This window comes from Phalacrocorax carbo, chromosome 2 (genome assembly GCF_963921805.1).
Source record: "Phalacrocorax carbo chromosome 2, bPhaCar2.1, whole genome shotgun sequence".
NCBI classification, from domain to species: Eukaryota; Metazoa; Chordata; class Aves; order Suliformes; family Phalacrocoracidae; genus Phalacrocorax; species Phalacrocorax carbo.
In genome coordinates, this window is record NC_087514.1 from 119,755,953 (window position 1) to 119,772,706 (window position 16,754).

Sequence of the window (16,754 nt, forward strand, 5' to 3'; positions counted from 1 at the left end):
CACAAACTGTCACACCGTAATTCCCACACATTCTTTGCACAATGACATCCTTCCAGTCTGTTTTTCCTGGCATCCCCTCAGCACCCTGGTTCCCTTGCCATGAAACTGTGGATCCCTTAGTAGTTCTCCCTCCTTGTTCCTGCAGTCCCTCCTTTCCACCTCTGGCCTTTTCACTTCCCAGAGGGAGGCAAAAAGGTGCCCAGGGCGCAGGGCAGACTGGGGCAGAAAGTATGCAAAAGCTCTTACAGAGAGTAGCAGAACAGGGGTGGAGACTGGAATAGAGAAGAGAAAGAAGGCATGTTGGAGGGAGCAGAGGGAGGGCTTTATGCAGCTGTGGGCTGCCTATGATAAAGGCAGGGTTGGGTCGGGCCCAAAGGCTGAAAGTCCTTTGCATTACAGCTTTGAAATACCAGTTTTAACCTGTTTCAAACCACTCTTGCAATTACCTCGCTCACTCTGGATGTTCCTTTTCTCCCCGTTAACACTCAGTCCCTCCTACCAGATCACTGCAGCTCAGTGGTACCTGACCCTTATCGACACCATTGTGTCCATGTCACCTTTTTCTCCTTAGAAAACAGCTGCTCAGGCAATCCCTTCCTTACCACACAATCTCTTGTTTCTCCCATAGTGAAATGGTACAATATCCTTAAAAACAAACTAGGCAGGAACATGCTGTGCTTTCACGTCTGTGCAGCAAGCAAAGCTGCTATCCCGACAAACAGCTGCACGGCAGGGTTTGCCAGCAGAGGGTGGTGAGAGGTGCTCCTGTCCCCACTCCTTGCCCCATCCAGTTCTGTGAATGCTCCAGACCACGTGCAGACCCCCCTTTTGGCTACACTGGCAAATGCGAGCCATGCCTGCTCACAGGCCTGCCCCACCATGTCAGTTGTAATTAGGTCAGGAAAGAGTGCTATGAGTCATTAAGAAAAAAAAAAGAATCAAAACCAAAGAACCACAGCGCAGACAGGCTGAGATGTCCTTTCTACCAAATGCCGTACCAAGGTGTGAACAAACTATTTCCATACCAGGGTAGCAGCATTTTTTTTATTTTTCACATTTCTACCTCCTATGATCTTGATTCTGCTGCTGCAACATTTACTGCAGGCATGTAATTTCTACAATATGTTAAAAAGGAAACACAGTGCAACAGTTTACCCTGGGGACTTTGACCTGGTGCTATATAATATCCTAACCTTTGTTTTAGCATACAACCTGCAACTGTGAATGCTTTATAAATAAAAGAGTTTAAAAATACAACACTTCAAAAGAGAACCCGTGAGCTTTGAAGTAGCAGGATGTGCCGCAATTGCACGACTTATCTCAGCTTCTCACATTAAGATTTTAATCAGGTTGCTCCAAACAACAGACCTGAAAGCATGAAGAGACTGCTGCCTAATCCTAACCCTTAGGAAAGAGCTGCTTCAAGGTCAGCTGGTACAGATCAGGTTATGCTGGTAGCGCATCCATCTTACCTTGCCACACACCTGTGCAGCTCATGACCAAGATGCGTTTTATTTGGTTCTCAACTGACCTGTACCAAAAAAAGCAGTCTCTCAGAATTTGCTCTTGCAAAGTAATGTTGTAATCATTCCATGCCACTTCAGGGAAAGAACTAGGAGGGCAAGGTTAAGTGAAGAGAACAAGCGAAAACTAGAGTAACGGTACAGTAGACACCAAAAGGTGGACAAATAGAAAATAAAATAATTCACTGCTTTGAGCACCAACTCCCATTTCCAATCCAGCAAGGACTCACACCCAGAATAAGGTAAGGTCAGTGTGAAAATCTCAGCCTGACACTCAGCTGGAGTAAGGCTGTAATAAACTATGTCAATAGAGCACGTCTATCACAGATCTTCTCTCTGTCTATTTGGACTGCCCAGCCTCCTGTCTCTTCCCTCTCTTGGCTGTTCATCTCCCTCCATTTTAAAGCTGCACCAGTTAGTTCAAATCTCTGGCAAAAAAATTAATAGCTTGGACTATTTTCAGCAGAATCCCAATAAAGAAGTCTGTCCTGAAAGCTTACTTATTTGTATGGATTCCTCAGACACGCATCTAGCAACCACAACCTTGGATCCTTTGTGTCTTCCCCAGGCACAATACCAAAGCAAATTCTACCCCATATATTCAGTTTCATTCAAAGAGAACATTAATCGGATGCCAGTGGATTATTTTTCATACTTCAAGACTACCTGAAGCCTCCACATAGAAATCACGCCACATTCAGCTGGACACTTTAAAAAAAAAACCAACAGAACAACAATAAAACCAAACGCCTGTAGAAAGTCAAGGTGGTCTGCCAGTTCAGTATGGCCAAGAAATCTGCAGTAGCGAAACCAATAGCTCAGAAAGTCCCTGAACTGCAGATCCTTGGAAGGTAGGAGAAAACACACTGGGAAATTATCAGTACATCTGCTGTGTGCTGCTGTCAAAGACAGGACAGAGGGTTAGCAGAGCCTTGGCTCACATTCAGGAGAGTGGTTCTGGCGTGTTTACCCTCAAACACCTATGGTATCAAATGCTGCACTGATATGCATCAAATGCTCATGTGCCAGGCTACACTCAGGCTTTGGGTGCACATATACTCCTCACCACAGAAACAAGTGAGGAAACTTCTGTGCTGTCATAATCAACATCGCGCTCTGCTTTTTTTCTTCAACACGTACCACAGGTGCCACAGGTACCATCTGCCTCACATACCAGTTTCTGCATCTCCCCCGTAACACAAAACCACCCAATCAAAATGAGATGCTCAAATCAATCAGTGTAGGAAGGCCATTCTCCTGCATTATCCTCCAGTGTTCAGGCTAGTGAGACCTTGCAAACATTGTAAGTGTCATGGGGAAGGGCAGGTGTGGTCTGTGTTCTCTGTAAAGTCTGTCTCAAACTCCAAGTATGACCACAGTAGGACTCTCCCACCGGCTCGTAACACTAATGAGCTGAGAACAACAAAGGATAAAACGCTATTTCCTGGCTTTCCTGCGTATAATCTGTGAACAAGGGTAGATGGACACCCTTTAAAAGTTTGCATGGTATAAGTAGGATGTTGCATGGGCACCCTTCAAGAGCGGTATTCCTGCATTAGTGGCAATCCTTCCTTCCATCCTGAATACTTTGTGGGACAGAGAAATCTAGCCCAATACCAAATCAAAAATATGGTGACATGCACTTATTTCTTTTCTCCTGGTTGTATTCTCCAGAGATAACTCACTTGTGGTATCCCCTCTGCAGACAGCATGAATTCTAAGTAGTAGTACATTACACCTTTTTTCTTCTTAAAACAAATACAAATCCCCCACTGCAAATCGTCCCTTTGCAAAACAAAGGCAACACTAACTTCACAAGAGCCTTGTGAAGCTCAGTATGTTCATGTCTGCCCAACGCATGATAAACACGAATATACTGTCAATGTCAACAGCATACAAAATAGGCAGAATACACAGAACTTTACCAAGAAACAAAAATGTACAATTTTGAAAAGTTTTTTTTTCCAAATAAACAAGTCTGTATAGTCTGTCTTCTATCCAAGTTGCAAGCCACTGTGGTTTATGCCAGAAATGGGTCTGCTGAGGGCAAAAGAGTCTAGGTCTGCTTTCTCAGCCTTACGCTGGTTAATCTCTTGCTATTTTCAGTTTCACATTTTGATTTATCATGCTTATTTTTCTGCTCAGAAGCAAAACAAGTACAGAATTTAGGTGAAATTGTTCTTTTATTTCTTCGCAAATATATAAAAACTTAAGAAGATTATTATGTAATCTTGATGATTATTCTGTATTTTACAGAACAGAATTTTTGGAAAACATTTGAAAATATTTGAATGATAGTAAACTAGTACTTTGTGTAAACGTGCATATACATTAAACTACAATACCTCAACACAGTTTGCAAACCAAGTACTCGGATATTTGGATGCCTTTAGATCCTGTTCATTGCTTATTCATGTAGAAATAGATGTTGAAAAATTACTTAAACCTGCATTGACTCTCATTTTCTTAAGAAAAAGAGAACAAATTTATGCCAGATTTAGCTACACATTTCCTGTTCTTTTTCTTTTCTGTAAGCTGTTATCTTTGAAGTAGTAAGGAATCCCACAGACACAGACCAGTTATTTCATATTCAGTTCCATGACGCCAGTCACAAAAAGTACAAATCTTTCTGTATCTTTTCCACACCCCCTTGTTCTCTTGATATTAAATAATGGTGAGTCGGACAGAAAGTATTGCTTAGCTCCTATTATAAGTTAAGTGTGAATGACCAGTGATCCAGTGTGGCCTGCAAGCTGGTTTTAATGGTGACAGCTGGCCTGGTGACAGCACAGAACTGGGACTACTCCTCTGTGCCATGGTGCAGCAGGTGGAAGGTGAGGATGGAGCTGTCTGGATTTACTAGGTTTGATGCTGACTGTGCAAATAGGCCAAAATTATTTTGTGTTGGTCTACTGAATATGTGGCTGGCAACAGAAGTGTCTTCTCTTTATGCAGGGGTTGGCTATCCCCACTGAATGGAGAAAAACCCACTCAAAACAAAACCCAAAAAAGTCCCCTCTCCACAAAGCAGTGTTTACTCACAGGTCTGTCACGCTTTGATCCAGAGACTCTCTCTCCATCTGACTTTCATTGTGGAGAGAATCTGATTCCTGTACTTGGCACAGCTCCTCATCAGTGATTATATCAAACGCTGCATCATCTGGTAGTTTAGAAGCTTGACTTGCAACTGTGCCATAAAAGGACATGAAAAGAAACATTAACAATATTAGCTGGTTGTCAGAAAAGAAACAAGCAAAACCCTTAAGGGGGAAGACTGGGCCATTCCTCTACCTTTACAGAAGCATTAGCAACTGAAAATCTCAGGCTGACTGATGCTCATTTAATATACATGCAAATTTCTGTCAATATCAATCAGATTCAAATATGGGACCAGTCCCACCCTGAAAACACTCCATGAACATGTAGGTCCTTGGAGCTGGAGGTGACCATGTGATTTCTTGGAGAACGTCTAAGAACCATCCTACTGATTTCTCCACAGCATGCAAACAATACACTAACCAAAAGCCCTCTCAGACAGTGACACAGGTGATTCCAGTGAAGCTGGTGATCCTTCCTGGTTGGCACTGGATCCAGAGTCATCTGTACTGTCCATAACGACTCTAGGCTTATTAAAACAAGCTCTGCAGCAACGCTCCTTTTTTCCACCAGGCTTTGTCACCATGTAGTTGTTGCAGCAGTAGTAGCAGAAAATGCGACCACACATTCTAGAAATGATTCAAAACCAAAGGTGTTAGAATAGTACCATGTACAGGTGAAACATATCTACATGACAGAGTTTGAGGTTTTGTCATAATTGTCTTGTTCTCTGAAAAAGCCTGAATGCTACATCCATGGCAGAACTCAGACTGTGCTGCTTCCTGAGGTGAAGCAAGTTTTCTTGACAAACACAGGACATAAATTCCCATTCATACTTTGCTGTCCTAATAAATAGGGAAAACAGAAAAAACATAAAAATACTAAAAAAAATAAGTATGTTTAAATATAAAGACATAAAACAATTAAATACCCACAAATATCCAATACAAATAAATAATATATAAAGTACATACAAAGGAAATGTACTTAACATTACACAGGCCAAATCTAAGCTCAGTTAAAGCAAAACTCTGTATACTGTAAGGACTGAAGAACATATCTATATGTCTCTACTTAGTAATCACCCCTTTCCTCTTCAGACAGGGAAGAAGAAACAATCTTGGACAACATACATGCACATTCATCCCTCCTGCCCTCTCCACTCTGTAGGCTCTCAGTATTAAACCTGTCAACTACTTTTCAATGAACATGTTAAGACTTTCATGAAGAAAACCACCAAACAAGGATGACTGTTATTTGTGAAGTCTTAGTGGTTTTGTTTTTCATAATCATTAAATCCTTACTAGGTGAAAACATGAGCAGGTTTCACAGACTTTAGCAGAAATGAGTAGTTTGGAAATTTTAATCAGAAATGACTTTGTTATTCATTAATCCCCATTGAATGTTCCCTCCATTCATAAGCAATTGAAACAGTCCCAGTACTACATACCTTACGTGATGAATCAGGTCATGAGGACAAAGAACAGTAAAGAGCCAAAACAAACATGTCACTAAGATCCCAAAATGTATCCACTTAAATATATTTGAATAAATATAGATTGGGTAACTAATAACTCCAAGCAGGCAAACTGTTTAGGAAATAATTTAATATTAACTTCTTTTTAAGAGATTACTCTGCAACTGGTAATTATCTCTGAACATACCTAGAGTAAGTAACCAAATTTATAATTGCACAGCATGTTGGATTTGCTCTGCAATACTTCCACCGCAATAGCAAAACCATCTTAGTGAATATTGCTTACAGCATGCACAGAGCAATGCATAATAAATATATTAAAAACAAGTCCTTCAAAAAAAACAAACTATGTAGGGTGTGATTATCTTTGTTTCCAGAAATGAGAAACTGACAGACTCCCCAAGTCAGAGTTGCATTCAGATCCTTGCCTTAATACATGTCAAGGGACCTTTCAATTAATATGTCTTGTTCCCTTGTGAGCTTAGGCGTTTTTTCAGCCTCTACAATGTCCTCTATCAATGATTTTGACCAATGAACTGGATTTCATCCTTGTAAATAATCATAATGAATTTTGCTTTTGAACAGCGAAACAGAGTTCAACAAACTGACCTGCAGTGGTGTCGGCGCACCATCCATGAGAACTCTCTCTGGCAGTCTAGACAATGATTAACCTCTGTGTCCCCCTGCCACCTTTGCTCTGCACTAAGCTTCTGCTGGAACTCCAGAGCATCTGATTTTTGCCACAAAGCATCCTTATCTCTGCAGAAACACAGTTAGAAAGAAAAACACATAGAAATTATCAGTGCTGGTTTCATGTTAACCAACCTCAATTTGAACGCTGGTCAAAGCTTCACAGTAAAAATTGTTTTGCTGTAACTTCTGAGGAGCTTTCAGAAATAAAGATAGATCAAGAAACTGAAACTCTTGGGAAGGTGGGTAAAAAAATACACACCATGCAGAGAACTAAATATTTTTGCAAAACAGACAGCAAACTGAGGCGGAGATAATATTGGATGCTATATTTTTGACTGCATTATGGAAATGCAAAATTTCAACTGCTGATAAACTTGGCCATTACCTGTATCTTCTATTCAGAAATATGACTGAACCACCTAGGCAGTATCTTTTAACAACCTAAGCTAGGATTTTAATTTCTCCTTGCTGTTTATTTTGGTGCCAACCTGATAAGTTCTATTAAACGTTCTTCAAGGAACTGTTTTGTTCTCGTCAGGTCATCCAGTTCAGCAAGTAACTTCTGGTCGCTGCTATCTTTGTCTGCTGCCACCTTGCTGAGCTTCTCACTGTAATCCAGGACTTTCTCTTTTGCTTCATCTGCTTCTTTTTGGATCCTGATCAAATACAAAAGCAATGAAGAATTATTTTTAGCTCATGTGTGTTCAAGCCTTCCCCATGGAAGAAAGGGGTCCTCCACCCTGATAAACAGGTAGTTTCAGTGAAATTTTTCCCAGTGTGCATATTTTTTATAGCTAGCCAGAATCTCTCCAGTTTTATGCATCGCTGAAAGTGCACGCAGATCTGTTATCTGGTGAACACAGCCAGCAATCAGCAATTTCTTGGATTCCCTGCTTATAGCAAAGCTTATGATGGCTACCACACTGCGAATAAAATTAGTGTCCTTGGAAGCTAAGATATTCAGCTGCTGCAAACTGAGCTAAACAGGGAAAGTCCTATAGCCACAGGTTGCCCAGCAACTGCAGGTTGCACACAAAAGGGACATTTAACACATACTTCTGCATAGCCTTAATGTTCACAAAAGGGAAGCAAACTAGTTTCTCACTATATTCTTCTAACACAGATGCAATTCAAAAACTAAAGGTTAAGACAACTCAGTCCACTGCACAATCAGTGGCAAGAATTGTCCACAGGAAGCTTCCAAGAATATAAGTGTTGGCTTGGCAATATGGTCATTTCAGTACTGTGAGACCTTGCAATGGATCAAAAATGCTATAGCAACACAACATGAAGGGCTGAACTGGGCTGAACTCACTCAGCCAATTCAGCTGAATTCAAGTATTTTGATGAATTAGATTTTGTACTGACAACCTTCAGCATAGATCAAAAACCATCAGTCTTCCCACAAAGACAGATGATATCAGCATAAAAATGTGAAAATACATAGGCTTTGGTTAACCCATTAGACTCCATGTGAGCCCATGCCTCACGAAGATCTGTTTTGGACTGCAAGATAATCCACACCACACAGGCCCACATTACAGACCTTGGAAACATAGCCCGCATCAGACACGAATAGTAAGAAACCTGAAAAAGACATGCAGGATGTGGTCCCATTCAAATAATTCTTACTGATTCCCTGAAACTTCATGGAGAGGAGATAAAAAACAAACTGTCAAAAAACATACATTTTCCATTCCTTATGAAAAAGAAAGAGCCAATACTGGTGTTTTAATTTTGTGACTAACCTATAAGGTAAAAGGAGGTTACAGAATGTCTCGCAGTTTCATAAAGGAAGACATACAATGTCATCAGCTAGATTAACAATGCAATGAAACCTAAACCTTGCATTCATGTCTGCTGTGTAATTGACATACTTCTCATCTGAAGTGTCAATCTCATATTCCCCATCAGTGCTCATGCACTATTTGCCCTATATAAACCCCGTGGCATATGCTAATTCACAGCCATTTTCAAACTGTTTTGGTTACAGGCCCCTTGTTTGGCTTACAATTAGCAGCTTGTGTAAAGAACCCAAACTCCCACCTTTCCAAGAGTTCTCTCAGAGACGTCACTTCTTCTTCCTTCTTCAGCCGAGCAGATTCTGATTCAGACAGCTGCCTTCTTGCTTCATCCAGCTTTCGAGACAAACTTGTGTTCGCAGCCTAGTGAAACAAATTACTGTATTTGCTTACATACAAAACCAAGACTTTTCCAAGAATTCGACTATTACCAAGACATCTAAACAATGCTTTAAAAGAATCAGTTAAAGCCAAACCACCAATTAAGATATTATTGAATAAGCAGACACTAATTAGTTGTGTACTGGTGATTGATTACTTCTGTCACACTGAATAAGGGATAGGCTCTAAAGTAAGACAGCATTAAGCCTGTAATTCTTATTAGTCCATGTCAGTTGAGTTTTCCCCTCTTTATAAAGGAAAATCTCTCAGAGATAATGGCAAAGGAAAAGGCCCCCAAGGTTTTTTCACCACCTAAAAGTTTCAAAAGAAAAAAAAATTTAAATGAGGAAAATGTTGTTTATTAAAACTATATGGAACATGAAGGACAATGGAAACAAAAACTTCTTTCACAGCTAGGCTCTCCAGAGAAGCCTGCCAAACTCGGAGTTCTCAGGGAACATACCTAACTGCATCTAAAGGTGTACGTATTTCTACTAGCAGACAGGGCCAGGTTCAAAACCCTTAACTTTCTTCTCTCTGGATTCCTTACATCTCAGTACAACCGTCCTAACTCAACAGTTTGATAAATGCATTGCAATAAACCTATTTTTTTTGTGGCTGGGTTATTTCTCAGCCAGATTAAGTCTCTGATTCAGTGCCCCTTGCAGCCTGCAAACAGTTGGATCCACACTGGTGGCTGTGTGCGGTGAGCATGCAGGGCCTAGGACAGATACCCCATTTAAGAAGTGTACACATAACCAGGTCTTAGACAAAACCTAACTAGTTTTCAAAGCAGGACAAATCCTAAGTGCCACTGTGCTTTTCGTAATCTCTGTTTCAGTGACCGACTTTTGGCAGCTGAGTATTTTGTCTGTAGTACCTGTATTTATTCAAGGGCATTCTCAGACTCATAGACAGTTGTCAGAAATGCTGACTGCCTTCTCAGTTATAACACTAATGCCTGCTGACACAAACACCTCTGTCTTTTAATCAGATCAAGCACCTACTTGTAACTCTGCAATGTCTTCCTCTGCAGCGTGCTGTTGTCGCTTCTGCTCCTCAATTTGCTCTCTTACTTTCCCACACTCTTCACTGACAGCCTAGCAGAGAGATTGAGCCCGGAGTTAGCATTCCTCTAGTGGCCACCCCTTCATCTACGAAATTCCCCATTGTGAATCACAAGTGCTCTTACTGCCATGTATGGGATAAATGTAGCACCACTGTCAGGCTCATGAAAGACAGTTAAAGGGACACCCAAATCATGGATTCATGGAAACTCCCCTCTGCGGTGGTAGACCAGCTGTGTTTTACTATTACTTGCTATGGGCTGTTACAATTCTCAACAAAAAGAAGGCACAGCTTGCAAATTGCTTTGGCTCAAAAGAGTGAGATAGCCTGAATCATACTGAAGGTTTAAGAAGCCTTTATGAAAACGAAACATAAATTAATGTATGCTCTTTTCTCAAACTCACGAGGTTTCTGGTTACCACCGGTGGCATAAGCCTCTGATCAACTGCCAGTCTTAGACATTACCTCAGAATGGCAGAACAAACACAATAAATCTTCAGCCTTTAGGTGTGCTTTTTCACATGTACAGGGCTGACTCACGTTTTTCTGGAAGCAAAACTTTGATCTTCTTGGCTGCTACCCTGAGCAGTTGAAAGAAAAATACATGAGGGAATTAACTGCAAAAGTATCTGGGCTCAGTCTAAGTTTGCTTTCATCAAAATCAGTTTTAAGGAGAAGTAGGGTTACAGGTCTTGCAATGTTCCTACCAAAAAAAAAATTAAAAATCACAGCTGTGACCAGAGGGAATAGTTACAGAAAATGCCACCTTCAGTGCCAACATAAGAAATCATCACCCTCTTCATTGCTGACTGGCTTTTCCATATCACATGGCCTCTCCACTGTGCTCAGATGGCCACACTATTAATCTCCAAAAAACTCTGAAGAGTTATTTTACCTCAAATAGGCCTAGGTCATGAGTGCGAGACATTTTCAGATTCCCAGGCTAAGGCTAGTTGCGTGCCAGTCTCAGAGCCTGACCAACACAAACCTTATGATTTCATGCAGTAATTGCCGCAGCAGATGGTAAAGCAGGGGAAATCCTGCACAGCTCCCTCAGCTATAATAATCACATTAATTTACCTTGAATTTTGTCTGATAATTTAGAATCTCTGTGCTCATTTGAAATTTTATTGCAGACAGCTCTTCTTGGCTGGTCTCTTGGAAACTCTGTGCCTGTTTCTTTACTGTCTCCAGCTGCAATTGCAGACTTGGGACAGCTGCAGCACATATCTGAGCCTCCTCTAATTTCTCTTGCAGGCTTTTGTTCTCCTGTCTGAGATTAGAGATGTCAAGCTTCAGCTTCTCCAGTTGCTTTGCTGCCTGTTCTTCCAGTTCTTTGAGCCTTTCTGTGGCCTGGGCTAACTGCTCTTCTGCAAACACCTTTTCAGAGGTCAAAGCACAAATCTGAATACCAAGCTCAGCCATATCCGTGTTGGTCCTGTGGAGGACATCTTTGTTTTCTTCATTTTCCATTCTAGCAACTTCCAAGTAGTGCTTAACCTTGGATAGCTCTTCCTTCAGGTTCAACAAATCATCTTCCAGCTCAGCTTTTTGATGGGCTGCTGTCTCCAGCTCTTTTTTCAGCCCTTCTTCTCTTTCTTTACATTTCACCAGTTCTTGCACATGGTCTCTGTTGAGTGTCTCACTTTGCTCTTTCAGCTGCTGGACAAGCGCCTTCTGCTCACCCAAGACAGTCTCTGTGATTGCTATCTCACTTCTCATCTGCTCTCCCTCATCAGTGGTCTGCTGAAGCTTGACTCGCAGGTCGAGGACTACTGCTTGCAGCCTAGACACTTCACCTCTGTTGACCTCCAGCTGCTCTTCACTCACGGTCAGTCTGGAGGCCAGCTCTTTTGCTTCCTTCTCCAGAGAAGCCACCTGCTGTAGGTGGTGTTTTTCCACTGATTCCTTTTCTGATGTGAGGGATTCAATAAGCTTTGTCTGATTAAGGCATGTCTTTTCAACACTGAGCTTTTCTACCTCAAGAGTCTCTGCTTTCTTCCTATGTCTTTCAGCTTCTGCTCTTAGCTGCTCACACTGGCTCTCCATGCCTTGCAGTTCTACCTCCTTCTCTGTGAGCTGTGACTGCAGACACTCTTTGCTTTCCTTCAAGATGCCTAAGCTTTTTTCCATTTGTAAACTACGCTGTTTGGCACTCTTCAGTTGTCCTTCAAGTGAGTCATAAGACTCCTTGGTGGTCTCTTCTCTTCGCTTTAGTTCTTCATAGTCTGAGTGCAGTGCCTCTAATCTCTCCTCCAGAATTTGGCTTTGTCTCCTGGCATTCTGCAAGTCTTCATCCAGCTGTTTGTTCTGGCCCCGGAGCTTCTTCTCTTTTTCATCAACTGACACCAGGGCATCATCTATCTCGCTCTGAAGATGTTTCTCAGAGGCTCTCAGCCTGGCTACCTCAGCTTCCAAGGAAACTTTAGAAGCTTCCAAATTTTTCAGCTTCCCTTCCATTTTCTTCTTCGACTCCTGCAAATTTGCATTCTCTGCTTTCAGCTTCCTGCTCTCCTCACCCATTTCACTCACTGCAGTGTTTTGATGCTCCACCTGCTCCTCCAGCTCCTTGACTTTCTGGCTGAGATGCTCTTTCTCAGACAAGAGTTTCCGGTTTTGCTCCTCAAGGCTACGCGCAGTCTGACTCACCTTTGTTAAGTGACTCTCCTGTAGTTCAAGTTGCTCTGCTTGCGACTGGGCTTCCTGCTTTAGTGCTCCTTCCCTCCTACCATGCTCCTCCTCAAGTTTCTCTTTTTCTTTCCTTGCTTCCTCAAGATTTTTTTCCAGTGACCCCACCTGAGCCAGTGACCCCATTACCTGGGTCTGGAGCTCAGCCATCTCATTTCCTTTCAGGGTGAGGGCCTTCTGAAGTGCATCCATTTCCTTTGCCATGGTTTCCAGGCTCCCAAGCAGCTTTTCACTCTCTTCTTTGGAGTCAGCACTGAGGCGATTGTATCTGGATTCCAGTTCCTTCTGTGCCTTTTCTTTCAGCTGCAGCTCTTCCCTTGCTGCTTTCAGCTGAGATGCATGTTCGTCATTGAGCCTTTGCATATTTGCCTTTTCCTTTTCTGTCTCCTGAAGCTTCTCTAACAGTGCCTGTATCTGTAGGGCAGAGTCATAGTGGGCTGTGGCTTGCTGTCCTTTTTCCTCCGAGGCATCATCAACTTCTGCCAGGAGGTTGAGGTTCTTCTGTTCTGTGGAACTCAACTTGGTTTTGAGCTCATTGATGCAAAGATCCTTCATAGCAACCAAAGCCCTAGAGGCCTCCAGCTCCTGATTCAACATCTGCAGTTTTGAGGCACAGTCTTCCTTGCTGGTCACCAGCTGCTCCAGCTTTGTTGAATATTCCTTTTGCTGCTCGACTGTGTTCAGTTCCAGTGACTGCAGGCACTTCTTCAGGTCATGAACAGTGCTCTGAGTGAAGTGTGAGACCTCACATTGCTTCTGTAACTCTGTGATCATCTTTGTCAGCCGGGAGTTCTCCTCACTGTAGTTATTGCTCTTCTCCTTTTCTACCTGTACTTGTTCTTTCTGAAGACTAACAGCTGCGTGGAGCTCCTGGTTTTCCATTTCTAGCTGGTGAATACGACCTTGAAGTTCCCTCTGCCTCAGCTCAGCCTGGTCAAGTTCTACACGCATCTCTTCAAAGCCCTCAAGGTGTTCAACATTTAGTGAGCTATTTGCATCAGGACTGGAGGGAAACTCTTGGGCCTAAATGAACAGAAAGGGAAAAACCAGAAAGTTTAAGAAGTATTAAACATGCATTTAAATGGCATTTTCAAATGAGAGCAAGTTCAGGTTCTTAATGCACAGTGACATTATATGTTGCGTTCACAGCACTACAAGATATCAACTTATAGGAAATGGGGCTTATTTTCACAAAAGATAAATTAAGACATACTTATCTGCAGGCGGTCTTCTGAATATATTTTTTTTCCTCCCTAAGATCTGCATGTTCAGTTGAATCAGTTACTGGACAATTCCCTTTACTTTTAATTAATAACTCTTTTTGTAGTTTACCATTGTAAGAGTTATAATCACCATAAAACTACCGAGCTCTCTGGAACTACACCATTAATCTACCATGCCACATAAACATTATTCTGTAATTTGCTTACCTGCAAATAATTGCTCACTAAACTGCTCATGCTGGAACTGCAACTTGGGGCCTTCCATAAATAAGCTGAAGATCCAAGCGAGGACAGTGTCCTCCTGTTGATGACACAGAGAAACAATATATAAGAGAAGTTTAAGCACATACATACTTGTCTTTCTAATCTTACATGTAAGATTTATCTAGTTGTAACTAGCACATACAAAAAGACATGTTTGGGCCAACAACCGCTGAAGCTGATGGAAAACAAAACTGGAATATCAAAGGCACCAACAAAAAATTATGGGACTGGTAGCCATGGCTTCCTTCATCCACAAGAACCAATGCAGCTTTGCTCTACAAAACTGTATTGCTGTGTGGTGGCAGCTCAAACAGATGGTGGCAGCATGCAGCCTAGAAAACTCCCACTGAAAACTCCTTAGTAGTTTTTGTTATTCCCTGCTTTGAGGTGGGATCAGGCTTGTGGTGACCACATATTGCCATCTCCACCATTGCTCCAACTGAAGCACACTGCTTGGCTGTTCAGTCACTACACATCTCAGCTCAGAAGGAGCTACAAACATTTCTTCTTGTGCCTGTGAAGATGAGAATAGCTTGGGATTTGGGCCTAAACTGCAGTTACTGGAAGTACTCCATCAGAGAGCATCAACTCTGATCTCTGGCACACAGTTCACTAAAGGAAAAAAAGGCCAATTTGGTTGTAGACGAATTACATGGAGAAAGTGTATGCCTGTTCTAACACAAGTACTCCTACCCTCAAAAGCAGAAGGTTTTACAGATTTTGTAGCAGGCAGGTATTTTATGGCTGTTAATATAAAACGACAAAGTGTTTCTATCTTACCTGGCAAATGCTGGCCAAGAAGCATCTAAATCATAGCCTCTTGATGCCAAGTCAAACTGAACATCAGTGAGCTCATATAGTTGACCCACAATGTCAGAACTCATTTTAGAATTCAGAAATGGACTTCTTGCATAGTACCAGTCACTTGAAAACAAAACAAAACAAAAATTAATTAATACTCATTCATAAGTAAAAAAGAAGCAGCAGTTTCACTTACAAAAAATTTCCACAACATCGTTATTCACTCCACTCCAGAAAAATTATCATACGCTATCCAAAACACAAACTGGAAACAACCAGACCCACCAACCAACATCCCATCACTTTGATGTTAATGAAATCAAACAGCTTCAATGAATTCCACAGAAATATATTTAATGAAGCCCCTGCACAAAATATTTTTTGCTCTAGTGCTTGGGCAAAATGCTGGCAACACAAAATATTTGCTATACACTGGATAATTACACAGTAAATACCTAAAGCACACACTTACTGAGGGACAGAAAGCAGCAACCAGAGTTAACACATTATGCAAATAGTCAGCTTATTCTAAAAGCCCTACCAGTGCCCTTCAACCAACTACAAACTATCTTCGGTGTTCCTTGGCCAAGGGCAAGCTGTTCCTCTGTGTGACAATCCAGAGATACACACAAATGCTTTCTGGGGCTTTGTGCAACACATCCAAATTAACCCTCCCTTATGATGTACAGCACAGAAGATCAAACCCAGGATTTTCAATGCTTATAAAAACGTCACCTCTGAAACCAACATATAGAAGCATCAGTCCACCCACTCCACACACATTTACCTGTAACAACTTTCAACCTTTACCAGCCTAAGATAGGTATGAACCAGTGACCCAGGCCCAGGTCTATTATCCTTCCTATCCTATTACCAGCTCTCTACGCCAACCATTTGGAAGGGTTTCAATTTCTTTCAATAGCTACTAGGTGATGATGTTTGATTGAACTGAGCAAACACCCGTTAGTTAACAAGGTCCTCTGCAGTTCACCTGGTCACCTTGGTGTTCATAAAACATTGCTGCAAGGTGTCTGCTAGCCTTTGGTGAACCAGGGAGTAACGAAGAAATGCTCTTCCTTTTCCAAGAGATGTTCGTAGCTGGAAGGGAGAAACCACAAGAAATCATTTGTGATCATGTAGAGACATGGCCAAAACAGCCTACATACGGACACAAAAACCCCCACAATAAGCCATTAGTTGTAAAGGAAGCAGTTAAGAACTGCCACTGAGAGACACCTTCTCCCAACACAGTTATTGGGTGGAATCTTTTCTGAATGATGAATTTTTATCTACAGCTGGCTGTTGTTGACTTTATAATACAAAAGACATCACAGGACCAATGAATCACATACTACACTGAATACATCAGCACAGACTATGCTAAGGGCAATTCCCAATATAAGGCAAAATCTCAATGTGCTCAGCAAAGCCAGAAGTGACTGCTTAGGCTACTTAAGACGTGTCTGGCCACAGCTGGAAGAGCTTTAGGGCAGATCTAATCATAGAACAAAGAGGTACACATATACAAATATACATCCCCACGGACAGAGTAACCCCAGATGATGCAAAAAGCCTTTCTTAATACTTAGCTGTTAAGTTGATAAAAATCTAATTCTTACTTCAGATGAAGAGCAGCTGCATGACTGAAATTAATGCATCTTTTTATGAAGACAGCTGTTAAATCAACATAAGGGGGATCACAAAACTCAGCACTAAATTTTTTTACAGCTACTGACTT

The 16,754-nt window shown here is 41.6% G+C and overlaps 1 protein-coding gene across 6 annotated transcripts in view; it reads right to left on the reverse strand.

Moving 5' to 3' along the window:
* The window catches only part of FYCO1 (FYVE and coiled-coil domain autophagy adaptor 1), a 52,550-nt gene that overhangs the window by 20,015 nt on the left and 15,781 nt on the right, over positions 1-16,754 (reverse strand). For 5 of the 6 annotated variants that reach the window (XM_064444099.1, XM_064444098.1, XM_064444101.1 and 2 more), the window contains 10 exons: positions 16,008-16,114; positions 14,996-15,139; positions 14,159-14,252; positions 11,121-13,751; positions 9,980-10,072; positions 8,836-8,954; positions 7,278-7,445; positions 6,706-6,855; positions 5,043-5,248; positions 4,566-4,710 (listed from right to left, as the gene is read on the reverse strand). In XM_064444099.1, coding sequence (XP_064300169.1) covers positions 4,566-4,710; positions 5,043-5,248; positions 6,706-6,855; positions 7,278-7,445; positions 8,836-8,954; positions 9,980-10,072; positions 11,121-13,751; positions 14,159-14,252; positions 14,996-15,139; positions 16,008-16,114 — 3,857 coding nt within the window. The remainder of the gene's footprint in view (positions 1-4,565; positions 4,711-5,042; positions 5,249-6,705; positions 6,856-7,277; positions 7,446-8,835; positions 8,955-9,979; positions 10,073-11,120; positions 13,752-14,158; positions 14,253-14,995; positions 15,140-16,007; positions 16,115-16,754) is intronic. The other variant, XM_064444104.1, reaches the window with a different exon arrangement.